The sequence below is a fragment of the Ahaetulla prasina genome, chromosome 7 (assembly GCF_028640845.1).
Source record: "Ahaetulla prasina isolate Xishuangbanna chromosome 7, ASM2864084v1, whole genome shotgun sequence".
Lineage (NCBI taxonomy): Eukaryota > Metazoa > Chordata > Lepidosauria > Squamata > Colubridae > Ahaetulla > Ahaetulla prasina.
Window position 1 is genome coordinate 17,294,747 of NC_080545.1, and position 17,317 is coordinate 17,312,063.

Genomic DNA, 17,317 nt, shown 5'->3' on the forward strand with positions numbered 1-17,317 from the left:
TAGACATACCCAGTTCCTGCAATCGTTCTTCATGTTTTATCCTCCAGTCCCCTAATCATCTTTGTTGCTCTTTTCTGCACTCTTTCTAGAGTCTCAGCATCTTTTTCACATCGTGGCGACCAAAAAACCAAAACTCCCAGGAATCCTCACTCAGCAAAGCTTTGCTGATATGAAAGCTTTGCTGGCTGAGGAATTCTGGGAGTTGAAGTCCACAAGTTTTAAAGTTGCCAAGGTTGGAGACCCCTGATCTGGATAGGCCAAGCCAAGCCGAACCCCTCCACCACTACATCAGTGCTCTTAGGCCCCTCCCCCGAATGAAAGCCAGCCCAGCCCAGCGCAGCTGACGTCATCCGCGACGCCTCCGGAGCTCTGCCTTCTCCCAGGGTCTCCTAGCAACGGGACGCCTTCTGTATCACGCGCGGCTGCGGGGCGGGGCGGTGGGGGGGGTAAGGAGGAGGAGTAGGGGCGGGGCCGTCCGAGGGACGCCCTCCAATCCAATCCGCGGCGGACAAATCAGCGGCAAGGGACCCGCCTTGCGCGCGCCGGGCCTCTCTCCTCCTCGTTTTCTCCGCGACGTGGGGGCCCCGCGCGCCAAGAGCTCCGCCCTTTGGTGGGCGGGGGGGAAAGTGTGGCAATAGCTTGTCGGGTTCCCTGGTACTTAAACGCGCCTGCGTCGTCCCGTCTCTTGTTTCCGCCGGTCTGGAAGCAGCAGCGGCGGAGAAAGCAACAGGAGGAGGAGGAGGAGGAGGATCGTTTGCAAACGGCAGCGAGCCCCGCGGAGACCTCCCCCCCCCAAAAAAAAAAAATAGGGGCGCGGACGGAAGGATGTGCGAGCCTAGCAAGCACGATTTGGTGACGGTCTTCAGGCGGCTCCGCGCCGTCGCCACGAACAAGGTAGGCAGAGGAAGCGGAGCGTCAGGCTTCCGAGTGACACGTTGCAAGGCGGCGAGAGGCGGAGCGAGGGCGGGTGTGTGTGTGTATGTATTGGGGGGGCGGGAAGCCCAGCGTGTTTATCCTGAGGGGTGCGGGGGGGGGGGGAGAAGAAGTGAGAAACTTCCAGGAAACCTGAAGGAGGGGAGATTGCTGAGAAACTTTTCTCCCTGAAGAAAGCAATTTGTTCCCAAGAGGGGTTGCCTGGATGGGTTCATTCATCCATTTACAGGATTTACTGGGGGGGAAAAAAAGTTTATAGAGTTAATGTTTGGATTGGGGCTGTAGGAAATCATAGAGTTGGAAATAAAATTTAAAAAACCCACCATCTGGGAAGGCATTGGGGCTAACCACTTCTCTAGCACTATCAATCGAACGATAGGGATGTATCCACAAAGCCTTTAATACAATACCACACTATACACAAACCAAACACAAATCAAACACACAAATCAAACACACAAATCAAACAAACACGCGCACACACACACACCAAACACAAACCCAATCCTTTATTGGCCAAGTGTGATTGGACACACAAGGGATTTGTCTTTGGTGCATATGCTCTCAGTGTACATAAAAGAAGAGATACCTTCATCAAGAATCATAAGGTACAACACTTAATGATAGTCATAGGGTAACAAATAAGCAATCAAATCATACTAGGAAACAATATAAATCGTAAGGATACAAGCAACAAAGTCACAGTCATAAGTGGGAGGAGATGGGTGATAGGAACGATGAGAAGATTAATAGTAGTGCAGACTTAGTGAATAGTTTGACAGTGTTGAGGAAATTATATGTTTAGCAGAGTGATGGCATTGGGGGGGGGGAAACTGTTCTTGTATCTAGTTGTTCTGGTGTACAGTGCTCTAGAGCATCGTTTTGAGGGTAGGAATTGAAACAATTTATGTCTAGGATGCAAGGGGTCTGTAAATATTTTCACAGCCCTCTTTTTGATTCATGCAATATACAGGTCCTCAGTGGAAGGCAGGTTGGTAGCAATTGTTTTTTTCAGTACCATTTTTTCAGTACCTTTAGATTGCTTTTCTGCAAATAAAGATACAGGTTTGGGTGTTGAACTTGGGAGAGGCGAGGTCAAGTCCCCCGTTCAGGTAGAAGACTTTAAAGCAAGTCTTTGCATCTGGCAGGGTGGTGGTATGAAGATGTTGGTGCCATCCCCACTCATGTCCTCCCAAGAGAAAAGCACATTGTATAATAATAATGCTGAGACTTGGATTATGCCTGTTATTTCAGCTGCATTTAAACAGAAATTTTACTCAGCTATGTGAAGAAAATATTTCAATAAAATCACAGTAGCAAAGTGGCCCATATCAGCCAGCTTCTGCATGAGAGTGGATTTGAACCTGGATTTCTACTTCTAGAAGAAGACTCGGCTATTGTGTCACAGTGGTTTCCCTGTAATTACTAAATCTTATGCACTTTCCAGAATAGATTTACACATCTTCAGTATTGGAATAAAAAAAACCTAAAACCCCAGATACTTCCTGGCAAAGGTGTCTTATTTTATCATTTGCACCTAAACTCCAATCCTGTTAATTCCTGGCCCCAGTTTATATTGTGGGATGCTGCCATAATTTGCCAGTCTCACATTCTAGCAAACCTTCATTTGCAAGCAATCACTTAATCTAATTATATACTCATGAGAACATGCTGTTTTTTCTGATCTTTCCCCGGCTTGAAATAATAATGTTAACCCAAGGCAAAAATATTTAATGATTTTTGTTGGTGGTGGTACAATGGGAGAATATTTTATAGCATATTTAATTCTTTACTAGCCATATCATTTTTAAATAATGTTCATGTTCACTTCCTCTGTGCTGGAATCCAAGTTCAAAGTTCCCTTTGTCGATTCCAGTAGCATATGTTTACATCACTATGTGGAATGCAGTCTTTAATTTTAAACTTAGAAATTGATGAGTTGACTGAAAATGGCTTTTCAGTGTATGTGTGTCAAAACAATTGTTTTTGCACTGCAAGCGTCAGTGCCAATTATTTGGCACTGAAATAATTATGAAATTATTATGAAATAATAATTGAAAAAAATAAAATTGAAAAAAATTGAAAAAAATGAAATAAACTGAAACACTAAAAGTATTTCTGCTTGCTTCTGAATATTTAGACAAATTATTTTTATTAGGTTATTAAATTATCAGATAATTATATCCCCTTGTATTCTATGAAGATAATTTTGAAGCAGCATTCTCATTTTGATAGTATTTCAGAATCCAAGGTCCGTAAAGTCTTCCTCTTCTACGCCATTTCAATGTTGGTTGAAACATATGTTCATATACAGTTGTTGGAAAGTAAGAACAGCTAGCATGATACAGTTTTGTATCTAAATCAATGTATTGCTTTACCAAATCATAATCCTGTTTTGTGTATGTTCAGGTAGTCCTTGACTTACAACAGTTCATTTAGTGATTTTTCAAAGTTACAACGGCATTGAAAAAAATGACTTATATCTTTTTTTCACACTTAAGACCATTGCAGCATCCCCAGAGTCAAAATTCAGGCACTTGGCAACTGACTCCTATTTATGACAGCTGCAGTGTCCTAGGGTCCCGTGATCCCCTTTTGTGACCTTCTGACAAGCAAAGTCAATGGGGAAGCCAGATTCACTTAACAACCATGTTACTGATTTACTAACTGCAGTGATTCACTTAACACCTGTTGCAAGAAAGGTTGTAAAATGGGCAAAATTCACTTAATAAACATTTCACTTAGCAACAGAAATTTTGGGCTCAATTATGGTCATAAGTCGAGGACTACCCATATTACTATAGTCATTATATCCATTATAAGTTAGCGGGGAACTGGATGCAGCCCAAATAATTTTGGATATACTTTTCATTTTTTCTGACCTGCAGCCTAATTATTAGAGAGAGACATAATTTATTGGAGAAATCTTGCAGTTAATCAGGGTGGTTAATTAACTTCTTGCCTTTCCTATAATTTCAAGCCATTGCTCGAATACTTCAGAATTATCTCTCTTGCAGACAACATACGGATATGTTAGTTTTTTTATTGTATTTATTGATTTGCAAACATTGATCTATCTGTGCATCTCTTAGGAATTGTACATGCCACTTGAATTGTATTTGAAGCCTTTGTTTCATTAATTGAAACTGATTGTGCTTAACACCTGATTTCAGCTTTCCTTTGCTTTGCAGACTTTTATAGAAGTTTGTAAATTTGAAGATTGGTCTTAATGTTACTTTTTCATCACTATCATAGCTGCAAATAGTCACTAAACATGGCAATCACTAAACAAGGGCTACCTGTGTATGTTTGCTTAAGTTAAAATATTTTAAATGTCAGATTTTAATAATATCTTAAATGTCAGATTTTACTATTTCTGTTACTTTCCTAAACTCATTGTACCACAGAAACCACCTTGTAGGTAAGTTAATCAGTTGGTTCACTTAATACACTAAGTGTTTAATGTTGTTTAAAAAATCTTAGTGGACCAAGAGTCTTGTAGCATCTTTCCCAACACTCAAAAAGCTTCTAGTATTTTAATAAAACTTGTTAGTTGGAAAAAGTGCTACAAGACTCCTGATTTAGCTTTGGCATGGCTTTCCTACAGTGGTCTACATCCAGTCTGTTAAACTTTCTTATCCTTTATTTTATTTGGACTACCATTATAGAAATTGAATGAATGAATGGATGAATGAATGAAAATGAATAAATAAATAACTTTCAGTTGGACCTAAATTCCATTTATTTGATTTGAATTCTTAAAAGTAACATTTCCCTAATGATGTACTTAAGTAGCAGCTAAATTGATGAGTGATATTTGCATTCTGTGTGGATTTTGCAGATCATACTTATTTAGGAGACAAAAGTATGCTGCGTAATAACAATTAAATTGTGATTGTTTTCTAGTTATGTTTTGACTGTGGAGCAAAAAATCCAAGCTGGGCAAGCATAACATATGGAGTTTTCCTCTGTATTGACTGCTCTGGGACTCATCGCTCACTTGGAGTTCACTTGAGTTTCATTCGGTAAGTAATTCATTTAAGCAATGCATGCGGTTCATTCTTGGGGGGATATTTTCCTGAGTTTTTGTATCTATATGTACATATATTTTCCTCATCTTGTAGAAAAGATGCTTCTTGGTTCGAAACTGTCATTCCTGTTAAGCTATCTTTATCGTGCACCGATACAAAATAAATAGAAATAATCTGCCACGTCTTTCATGAAAGTACATCTTACATGAATTTCAAAATATAGAGTATCATATGAGAATTTTATTTTCAAGCTAAACTTTAGTTTAATATCTAAACTGATTTTGGTCACTCTGACATATATGCTCTCATAGCTTTTGTTGTTCTTAAAATGTTTGCCTGATTTGTTAGCTGTATTAGTATCTAATACCAATTAGAGCTCTTCTATTATGTCTTAGGGCTTTATGCCTTAACTCCTTTGAATTGTAAGCTGCAGTTCTCTTCAAAAATTAAAATATCTTCAGCTTTACTGTGAGTATTGTTCTGCAGATCTGATAAAGAGCAATCCTCTAATTGTTTCCAACTAAAACGGGTGAAGTTTATGTATCAAATATAGCAGTAGCTTTCCCAAGATCGGCTATTTTCCTTTGATAATCCAACTCCTGTAACTCCTGTCACATACTCATTGGGTGATTGTTCTGCAATTGACTATTTAGCTTTTAAAATATTTTCAGTAACTCATTGGCTCTCCATTAAGTTGAATATTATTTCATTTGTTTCATGTGCCAATAATGCTTCTTGCATATCTTATCTCTTTCCTGGCTTTTCTTGTCCCATTCACACTTACTTTCAAAAACCATGCAGCAAGCATTCAGAAGAAGATTCTTGATTCCTTATAAACCCATGATGGCGAACCTATGGCACGTGTGCCAGAGGTAGCATGCAGATCCCTCTCTGTGGGCACGCATGGTGGCCAGCTGCTCTTCCAGGTTCCATTGTGTGCAAGTGCGCCAGTCAGTGGTCCGGTGCGCATGCGCTCTGGCCAGCTGTTCTCTTCCAGGTTCTGGCTGTTGCGCATGTGTGCGCCGGAACCCAGAAGAGAGTAGCTGGCCAGTGGGCATGCATGATGAACCCAGAAGAGAGTAGCTGGCCAGCGGGTCATGTGCACGACAGAACTGGGAAGAGCAGCGGGCCAGTTTCCGGCGCTCTGGCACGCACGTGGCGCATGCACTCAGGCGCTCTAGTTTCGACACTCGGTACCAAAATGGTTAACCATCACTGTTATAAACCTTTTCAGTGTTAAGCATGAAAGGGATAACCAACCTGTTCCTCTCCTCAGTTCCCTTTAATTAATTAAATTGTGGTCAAAAGATCTGCTTCTTGTGTTACATCTGGGGTAATAAAAAAGACTGCCATAGCTTTCTTCCCAAATCCTTAACCATTCCATATAGAGCTTGATTTCCAGGCTGTTCACCATCTGGGAAATCTTCTTCTGAACTTGTTCTAATCTGTAACTGTCCTTTTTCAACTATGGTGTTCAGTACACAGTATTCCAAATAAAATCTGACCAAAGCAAATTGGAATGGAACCATTTTTTCTCTATGATGTGGACTTATATTTTTGAGAATACATGCCAAGACAGCAGTCTTTTTTAGCAAAAGCATCCAAAAACCAAAAACAGGATGCGCAGAGGGTTTGGGAGGCCTGCAGAGTGCTCCTGGGGGTTGGGGACGGCAAAAAACGGACGCGCAGAGGCCAAAAACATTTTTTTCCTCGTTTTCCTATTCGAAATCTTGATGCGTCTTATACTCCGGTGCGTCTTATAGTCCGAAAAATACAGTACCTTGTTTTTTCAATGGGTCTGTATCCTCTTTGGCTTTTGTTTTATTTCTAACATGCCCCCAGCCTCCTTGTTGCTTTTGGTGCTTTTCAAAATATATGCTACTTTGTTTTGGTTTTTTTAAAAAAGAGCTGTGGTGGCGCAGGGGTTAGAGTTCAGTATTGCAAGATAATTCTGCTGACTGCCGACTGTCAGCAGTTTGGCAGTTCGAGTCTCACCGGCTCAAGGTTAACTCAGCCTTCCATCCCTCTGAGATTGGTAAAAGGAGGACCCAGGTAGTTGGGGGGCTATATACTGACTCTGTAAATTGTTTAGAGAGGGCTGTAAAGCACCATGAAGAGGTTTTATAAGCCTAAGTGCTATTGCTATTGGTATTAAATGGTTCTTCAGAAATTACTTCTATTTTTTGGTTTTAGATCTACAGAATTAGACTCAAACTGGTCATGGTTTCAGTTGAGGTGCATGCAAGTTGGAGGAAATGCAAATGCTGTAAGTACATTAAAACTCGCTTGACTTTTTTTTCCTGGTTGCTAGGAATCAGTAATTATTAACTGATTTATCATGGTTCTATGCATATTATGAGTTACATTTCATGTATTTTCTATTCTTTGATCAAACTGCCACATATGCCTTCACAATCTTAAAAACCAGGAAAATACATGAATAAGATAGTTCCGGCTTCTTATTCATTTGTTTCTTTGACTTTCAAGATTGCTGCATTCAGCAATCTTGCAGTTATATCAAAGGATAGAAAATACAGAAAGCGTAACTCATAAAAATCTTAGTATGCATAGAATCCAGATAAATGAGTAGACATTTTAGAAAGCAATGGGAGTTAAATTGATTGTCGCTGGTTTCAGAAAATCTAGCTTTAAGCCAAGTAAAACCTGAGGTTGGCTTAACCTGGCTTAAAAATATTCTAATGTTTCGAGTTTCACCTGTATATACAAGAATCTAATCTGCTAACGGAAAAGGCAAACTGATGCTAGATGAGAGTCAACATAATTCATTGGGGTGGGGGATAGACTCCAAACTGATGATGTGTTTGACCCTGCCCTCAGGCTCAGCCTTGTTCTAGCAGAAAAATGGATGGACTCAATCTCACGGGAATCTCTGTACTATTGGAACAGCTAAAGAGGCCAGCTGAGGACAGATCACCCTGGAAAAGGTCCATCTGTTTGGTCATTAAGAGTCGATATCCACTTCATGGCACATCATCAATTCTCTTGATGCACACAATTCTATTAAGGAATAAGCTTCGATGACAAGTTGTCCTCGGTGAGCGACCATTCATTCAGCAGCTGAAATTTCAGTGGTGGTGAATGAAGACACTTTAACAGCTGCAGCTATCACAGCATCCCTGCGGTCACCTTATTGCAGTTTGGGCACTTGGCAATCAGGCCTGCAATTACAATCCTCCTCCTGTGGTTCCCTAATTGCCATTTGCAACCTTCACTGCTTGGTTTCCATAAATAAGCCAAGTCAGTAAGGAAGCTGGCAGATCACAAATGGCAATCATACGATGTCGCATCTAACAACCATGCAGCATTTACCTAACAATTGCAATTGGAACTACTGTTGTAAGACAGTTAAAAAAAGCGAGTGTTGTAAGAAAAGCAAGGTTTTACAAAAAAACCAAAGGCACAAGAACAGATTAGGCAAAACCTGGCTGAAAAGCAGTAACTGTAAGAGGGACATTGGAATGCTAGTGGATGATCATTTGAATATGGGCCACACTAATGTGTAGCAACAGCCAAAAAAGCTAATATGCACCAAACTTAATCATTGTCTATAAGAAAAAGAAGTATGGATAGTGAACATGGCAGTACCTGGAGGCAGCAGAAGAGAAGAGAAGGAACTGGAAAAGATAACAAAACTCTTAAAATGTTAAAAGGAGCTGGCAGACATAATTTTGGAACCGCTGGACCATATCTTTCAAAAATCCTAGACTACCGGGGAAATTACCAGAGGACTGGAAAAGAGTTGATGTGTTCCAATCTTCAAAAAGGGGGGGAAAATGGATCCAAGAAACTAGAGACCAATCAGCCTGACCTCGATACCTGGGAAGATCCTGGAAAAGAAAATCAAGCAGCTGATTTGTGAGCACCTAGAAATGACAAAAGCTGATTATTAGAAGTCAGCATGAGTTGTTAAAAGCGGGTCACGCCGAACAAACCGTATTGCCTTTCTTTGATAAAATGACTAAATTAACAAATCAAGGAAATGTGGTAGATATAGTATACTTGGACTTCAGTAAACCATTTGACCACAAGCTACTTCTTGGTAAGATAGAAAAATGTGGTATATAGCTGGATACGTAACTGGTTGACCAATCACAACACAATGTGTAAGTCCTCAATGTGTAAGTCCTCAATGGAACTACATTGACATGGATGGAAGGGTTCTGTCTTAGGCGCACTACTCTTCAATATCTTCATACATGGTTGAGATCAGGGGGTGGGCTGCTGGGGGTTTGCAGGGGTTCGGGAGAACCTCTAGCTAAGATCATGTGCAGTTCGGAGAACTCCCAAATCCCACTCCTGGCTGGCCCCGCCCACCCAGCCCTTCCCAGGAGACCCCACACAGCCTGTTTTGGATCCAGGTAAGTGCAGGGTGGAGGCTTGGGGAGGGTGAAAAAAGGGACCTACCGGAAGTTCGGGAAGGCTGGAAACAGGCTCATTTCTGGCCTCCAGAGCCTGGGGAGGCTATTTTCACCCTCCCGGAGGCTCAAAGAAAGCCTCTGGAGCCCTGGGAGGACAAAACCGCCTCCCCCTCCGTGGTGCAGGAGGCCAATTAAGCCATGCCCACCATGGCCACGCCTTACCCAACAACCGGGCAGTGAACCCCTTGCTAAAATTTTTGAAGGTTGAGATGAAGGGATAAAATTGAAACTCGTCAAATTGGCAGATGACACCAAGCTGGTAGGAGAACAGCGAAAACTTGGAAGACAGGCTCAAGATCCAAAAGGATCTTGACAAACTTGAACACTGGGCTTCAGTGCTGAGAAAAGTAAGACTTTATACTGAGGCAAGAAAAAACAAATGCACAGGTATAGAATAGGTAGTTCCTGGTGCAGTAACCGTGAAAGGGAGGAAGGGGTTGGACCAAAAGACCTCCAAGGGTCCCTCCCAACTCTGCTATTCTGTATTCTTCAACTTTCTGAAAAAATGAACGTCATTGAGGATTTAATTTTTTTTTTTTTTACAAAACCACATCTTCTCGATGTTTTCTTTTTAGTCTGCATTCTTTCATCAGCATGGTTGCACCACAAATGATACCAATGCCAAGTATAGCAGTCGTACTGCGCAGCTGTACCGAGACAAGATTAGATCTCTTGCAGCTCAGGCAACACGGAAATATGGCACAGATGTAAGTAACATACATATTTTACAGTGCTTAACTGATTTTGTGTTGTTCAGTCATCTCAATGTTTATAAAGCTAAAATGATACGGTATTGGTATCGTGATATTCATATAGGTCAAAATGTAGGTAATTTGAAAAGAGAAAGCATATTATTATCTTTTAAGCTTTGCTTTTCTGCTTATATAACCAGTTCATATGCAAAGATAAAATATACCATACTGTCCTTGTTGTATGGCAATGTTCATACACCTGGTTGGATCCCTACAATTAATTTGCAAAACCTGTTGCATCTGACTGTAATGACTGAACCTAACTGCTGGGGCTGAGATCCTGCTGGGGCAGAAGTCCTTCTGCTTTAAAGAACTGTACAGATAGTCCTTGCTATATAACCACAATTAAGCCCAAAAATCTCTGTTGCTAAGCAAGATAGTTAAATGAGTTTTGCCTCCATTTTACAGCTTTTCTAAATCACTGCAGTTGTTAAGTTAATAAAACGGTTGCATCTGCAGTAGCTATCCCATGGACTGTGCTTGTCTTGTCAGAAGGTCACAAAAGGTGATCAACAGAGGTGGCATTCAGCCAATTCAGACGAACTGGTAGCGGAGATCGCGGGTGGACCTGCCCACCTGCTCTGGGCTATGCCGTCCTATTTAACCACGTTTTTGAGGCTGGGTGCATGTGTGGAAGGTATGCGGGCGAGCGAAGTGCATGTGCGGAAGGCTGGGAGGTGCGTGTGCGTGCAAAGCGAGCGTGCATGGGGCAAACCAGTGGTAAAAATATGTGACAGTCACCTCTGGTGATCACATGAACCAGGACCCTGCAACCATCATAAATACATGTCAGTTGCAAGGAGTCCAAATTTTGGTCCCATAGCTATGGGGATGCTGCAACAGTCGTAAGTGTGAAAAGTAGCCATAAGTCACTTTTTTTCACTGCTGTTGCAACTTTGAACAATCACTAAACCAACGGTTGTAAGTCAAGGATTCCCTGTAATGGGTACACTCCAATCACCTTTTCTGAATTTGATCCAGTTACAAGCATCGGCGATTTCATCTTGTTCACAGCCAAATTTGTCCAGTATTATGTAATTGTTTCCGAAAACCACCGTTGCATAATTTTTTTCCCCTACATTAGGAAACAGATGAAAAATGCAGCGCAAGCACTTTAAACAAAAAGCAAAGAATCCTGACAAACATCTCACTTGCATTTATGTTATTGTGTATTTTAGTTATGGATAGATGGCTCCGGAGCCCCTCCTTTATCACCTCAAGAGAAAGAAGAAGACTTCTTCGCCTCTCATGTCTCTACTCAGGTATAGAATCAATAAAAAGTTTTTAATTTGGTGGAATTTTACGTATATGTGAACGATAGGAGGTAAGCTGGCATGGACATCATTAGAGATGTCTCAGTGGCACCTGAAATATTGGTTTATCCCTGATATATTCCCATAAGGTAAAGGTAAAGTTTCTCCTTGTACACACGTGCTAGTTGTTCCCAACTCTAGGGGGCAGTGCTCATCTCTGTTTCAAAGCCAAAGAGCCAGCGCTGTCAGAAGACGTCTTCGTGGTCATGTGGCCAGCATGACTCAATGCCAAAGGCGCACGGAACGCTGTTACCTTCCCACCAAAGGTGGTCCCTATTTTTCTACTTGCATTTTTTTACGTGCTTTCGAACTGCTAGGTTGGCAGAAGCTGGGACAAGTAATGGGAGCTCACCTCGTTACGCAGCACTAAGGATTCAAACCGCTGAACTGCCAACCTTTTGATCGACAAGCTCAGCGTCTTACCCACTAAGCCACCACGTCTCTATATTCCCATACATCACAATAAAATGCTGAAAGTTGATCATGTCTCCCCAAAGTCTTCTCCAAATTAAATAAATCAATGTCTCTAGCAGTTCTTATGTTTTTCTTTTCAGCCCCTCAGTCATCTTGGACGGGTTTCAATTTATCATTGCCCTTTCTAAAACAGTACACTATAGTCTAGGCACATTCTGATCAATTTACAGGGGTTGCCAAAATTGTGGAAACCTTTTTGAGAAAAGTGTATTTTCTAAAACTAGCTAATAACACCACTTTTTTTTGGAGTAGAACCATAAAATTATATATCGGTGGAAAGATAATTTAATCAAGAATGTAATGCAATAACTTTTATGAAAGATTTGCTATTGGAATAGCAGTTACAGTATAAAGAAGAAAATTGAAAAAGTAGTAGAAAAAACAAAATATACAAAAATTATCACGATGTCAGTTAATACTTAGTTGGGTAACCTTTAGCATGAATTGCGGCCTTACAACATCTTCCCATGGAGTGAACCAAGTTTTTTAGTTCTGCAGCTTTTATAGTGTGAAACCAAGATTGAAGGATTGCTTCTATTAACTGGATTTTATTGCTGGGTCGCTTCCGACTAACAAGTTTATTTAGTCGGTGCAATAGATTTTCAATTGGGTTAAGGTCTGGGCTATTCCAAAAAAAAAAAAAGTGGTGTTATTAGCCATCAAACCTCAAAAATACACTTCCCAAAAGGTTTCCATAGTTTTGGTTACTATTGTAGAATAAAAAGTACTGCTTTCCAGGGTGGTCTCTCATCCTACGCTTATCCCTTTGATTTTTCCTGTCGGAAGTGACAATGACCCTGCTAAAATTCTGATTTCCAGACCCTCCTGAATCTTATGTTTAGTAGTACAAAGGCTAGAATGGGTGGCGAATTTGTGGACTTGTGGACTTCAACTCCCAGTATTCCTGAGCCAGCCATAATTCCCTACCTCTGGCCTAGAACAAAGTCCTGTGATAAGCAACCCAACACCTTCTAGCTTAATCCATTGGTTACAGTTGTTCAGCCATCTCGTTTTCATCTAGTGGCAGTAATGTTCTAATTCACATGTTTTCAGCTTCTCTGGTAGAACCTAATGGGGAATTTTTTGGATGCTTTGCTGAAATAAAAATATGCTAGGTCCATCACAATCTCATGGTCATATTAGAGATAGTCACTACCTGGCCTTATTTATTTTTAACAAATCCGTACTAGATCCAAGAAGTTATTTTATAAATCCTCCTCCTCCCCCCCCTCCTTCTCATCATCTTGCCAATGGGGCCCACAATACTTGTTGATGCCATTGATCCATCTTGTTTTAGGTCTCTTTCGTGGACACTTTTTATCAAGTGGGATCCATTCTGTGACTGCTTTGGTCCACCTGCCATCTTGCTACGTGACCAGCCCATTCGTTTGCTCTCTTGATAATGTTGTATGCTTTCGTTTGTTCTCTAATCCATATAGACACATATACCCATACACACACACACATCTCACATTCCTCCTCCTCCTCTTCATTCTTTTCATTTGACTACCTTCTTTGTCCTGGGATGTTCCTTGATGCCATTTTCCCTCTTTAAGAGCTTCCTACTATCTGATCCAAGAGTTCATCATTGTCCCGGATAAAATAGAAGGCGAACAGCTATGCCTCAGGATGCTTTACCGCCTCTTCTTCCAGGAGAGCAATCAGCCTTCATTTACAGCATAAATTCCGTCTGTGGAAGGAAAGCAAACATGACACATTCTTTGCAGGTCATATAAGAAATTCTGTTTGTCTTCATGCCAAAAAAGATCCCTGTTTGTTCACTCTGTAAGCTTGCTCATTGAAAAGTTGGCTGCTTTATTTGTCTCCTGAACCTATGTCAGAACTAGGTCAGCAACTTGCCACACAGTGAGCAGTCAGCATCACTCCAAGAACCGTCAGCAGCCCTTCCACCTTCCTAGCTTTTCTGCTGTCTCCTTTCTCCTTGTCCTGTTTCTTCTCAGTTGAATTCCCTTCAAGCCCCTTCTCGGTCTCTCTTCATATGCTCACTAAAGCGAATATAATTCTGATCAAATACAAATCTTTTTAATTTGGGTTAGAAGAAATCTTACTAAATGTATTTTTTTGTACAAGCAAATTGATAGTAAAATATTTCACTACACTCATTACCTGGGACTTGAAACTAAAACCTCCTCATCGTTCATATCCAATATGATTTTTCAGCTGTATTTCTGAATGAGATGTCAGAAAAACTTCTTAGCATATAATATCTTAGTATCTTATATACATGAAAATTAGTTTGTACCTTAAACTAATTCTGATGAGCTTAATTTTAATTCTTTGGACTTCAACAGTGCTAATAACTTGGTGTTTTTGCTTTCTTTCTCTTTTGTAGGTTATTGACCAGGAATCATTACCACAGGAAACAATTAATCCACAGCAGAATTCTTCAGCAAATAATTCAGAAAGCAAAGATGGTATAGTTTATCAACTTAATTTCTAAAATGTGTGACAAAATGTAGCGAATATGTAAAAATCCCTAAATCCTGCTGACTGTATTTTTATAAGATCATTGGAGAAACAGCTTTTATCAGATGTAGTGCTTTTATAAAGCTACTTACACAAAACTGTAAGTTTTGCTGCTTTATAACCCATGCCAGTTATTGTCACACATGAAAACTTCTACGAATATGACTGTATCTGATAAAAATTTACCATACTTTAAATTTGCCTATTACCATCAGTTCAGATCCAGATAAATTTTCATCGTATTGTAACTGTCTTTTAATTCAAATAGGTAAGAACAGAAGTTGATTGACTGGGAAAACAGGAAGTTGAGTTGACTGTATGTGGATCCAGGATTTAGAACTGTACTAATCTTTAACATTTATATGTTTGCTGGTTTTTTTATATTTCTAGAAGATCCAGAATATGGACCAGGTGTTGATTACCTTAGTGTATCGCCTGAAGCTTCTTTAGGTAAAGAATACGGAAGAAAAGACCTCTGAATGTCTACAGGATGGACAAAACAGTACAAATCTTACGTTGTGTTGCTACTTGTCAGCAATTTCATAATAATTATCCTAGCCCTCAACAGCTATCTATTACTAGAGTTCAGAAGATGCCATGAGTCAGATATACACATTATTGCTGCACCTACATTACTGAGACATGTTTTAGAACACGAGTTTCTTCCGATAGCATCTGGCTTACTTGTAGCTGTTTTTATTTGAGGATGTAGTGATTAGCATCATATAATAAGAGGCCCCAATTCTGGATAGTCTGTTTAGAATTTTTACAGTTCAGTCAGAAATATCTTTCCACTTAGAGTCTTCATTCCTGATGTTTGTTTTTCAGTTGACATGCTGCATCCATGTTTAAGCTATATATAAAATTTAAATGAACAAACAGAATACAACCACACTTCCTTATAGGAGATCAGAAATGTGCTAACTTGTTCTGGCAAGATGGAGAAATTTAAATTGTTTCTTCCTTCATTCTGAAATGGTACAACTCACAAACATTGGAACCATATGCTATTTCTGGGGTGTGGGTGAGAGGGAGTTTGGTGAATTGGCTCTTCAAATCAATGCAGCTGCATTCTTGTATAAATGCATTTGTTTGTTTAGTTAGTGATATATATATTTTTTATCTCTTATTTTAGCCAACTTGGAGAAGGTAAATACTGCAGGCACGGCACCTAACAAAGGTGACTGGATGTTTTAGTTACCCTGTTTTGCTCGGTGGAATAGAGCATTATATTAATTTACTTAGTTTGTATTAGCAGTTCCAGCAAATATATCTACATGCTTCTAATTCCTTTTTAAATTTTCTCTTGCTTCTGAAACTACTTTTTTTACTATTTTTCTTGATGTAACTAAAGAGCATTGAGATGTGTTTGGTAGCCGCATATTTTAACATTTTACATCTTTTAAGGTGGCTTTCATATAGAAATCCAAAACTAGTTTGCATGCAGGTGACTAGACAGAGAACTGGCAACAGATGATGAATGCTCTGTTATCTGTTTTATTGTGTTGATATCCATTTGTTATATTTTCTGAACAGTTTATTGCTTGTAGGCCATTCAGCTTACTGGCCTTTGACCTTAAGAAAGAATCCTATTCTATTCTGTTATATGGGGATTCAATTTTCTCCTGCCGCTGAAGTGACGCTATACCTTTTTTTCTCACTTTTTCAAAGAACAAAGCACTACATGTTCAGAGCTTTCTTATTTTTTTTCCTTTCAGCAGTTTGGAATGGCATACAGAATTTAATTCTTAATCTGATCCATTTACTGGGTCAGCGGTAATGGTTGTGGATAACATTAGTAGTTAAATCTTGTGGCAAAAGTGGATTTACTTGGTGAGAAATGACATAATTTCTTCTAAGTTTATTCTGGCAATAAATATATACAACATTAAAGCTTTTGACCACTGCCTCAAAATATTCAGGATTCCCATATTGAGACTTCCATAGTTCTCTTTTGTCAATATATTTTCCTGACAGAGTTGCATATTAGATCTAGGGAAATATTTAAAACTTTATTATACTAAGTTGCAGTTAAAACTGGATTATACTAAGTTGATATTTAGAGGTACAAAATTTCATGATTTACAGAATCACTACCTGGTTTTGTACAAGGGTTGTATTTTTTCTGTGTATTAATTATCTCCTCCTCTTTTCCTTCTTGTTCCTTTTACTTTTATTAACAGCCTTCGCTCCCTCTTAGTTTTTCCATCCATTATCTCATATGAAATTAACTGGTTACTCTATAGTGGCATTCTACTAGTTCAGCAATCCATTGTTTTTAATCACACATACACCACCACCACCCCAACCGTTCTGTTATCATTTCTACTTATTCTGTCCAAGTGCAGTAAAATGACGATCAGCCACATATGCAGAGCTGGTAGTAATATGTATTTTGTTTGCTGTAATATTAATAGCAATAGCACTTAGACATATATACCGCTTTACGGTGCTTTATAACCCTCTCTAAGCAGTTTACAGAGTCAGCATATTGTCCCCAACAATCTGGGTCCTCATTTTACCGACCTTGGAAGGATGGAAGGCTGAACCGGTGAGAACTGAACTGCCGAATTGCTGGCAGCCAGCAGTCAGCTGAAGTAGCCTGCAATACTGCATTCTAACCACCGCACCATCTCAGCTCCTAATAATATACCATGTACCCTTTAGTACCACCTGTCCAGGGGTGTCAAACTCGTGATGATGTCATCACGTGATGTATTGCTACTTTTCCCCCCTTTGCTAAAATGGGAGTGGGACACCCTTGGTCTAGTCCTAATGCCATTGTTAAATCAAATTTCCTTTGAAAAACAAGAGGTATCTTATTTTGGCCTGCATAGTTCTATAAACATTAATGCAAAAGTTAATTCCCCTGCCTTCACTTCTACATG

At 39.8% G+C, this 17,317-nt stretch overlaps 1 protein-coding gene across 2 annotated transcripts in view; it reads left to right on the plus strand.

Moving 5' to 3' along the window:
- The first annotated feature begins 649 nt into the window (after positions 1-649).
- ARFGAP3 (ADP ribosylation factor GTPase activating protein 3) overlaps positions 650-17,317 on the plus strand; it is a 37,586-nt gene continuing 20,918 nt past the window's right edge. Inside the window, exons 1-8 of one of the 2 annotated variants that reach the window (XM_058191958.1) lie at positions 651-894; positions 4,840-4,958; positions 7,158-7,230; positions 9,979-10,110; positions 11,334-11,417; positions 14,296-14,377; positions 14,820-14,879; positions 15,565-15,609. In XM_058191958.1, coding sequence (XP_058047941.1) covers positions 826-894; positions 4,840-4,958; positions 7,158-7,230; positions 9,979-10,110; positions 11,334-11,417; positions 14,296-14,377; positions 14,820-14,879; positions 15,565-15,609 — 664 coding nt within the window. In that variant the 5' untranslated portion in view covers positions 651-825. Of the gene's footprint in view, positions 895-4,839; positions 4,959-7,157; positions 7,231-9,978; positions 10,111-11,333; positions 11,418-14,295; positions 14,378-14,819; positions 14,880-15,564; positions 15,610-17,317 lie in introns of both variants that reach the window. The other variant, XM_058191959.1, reaches the window with a different exon arrangement.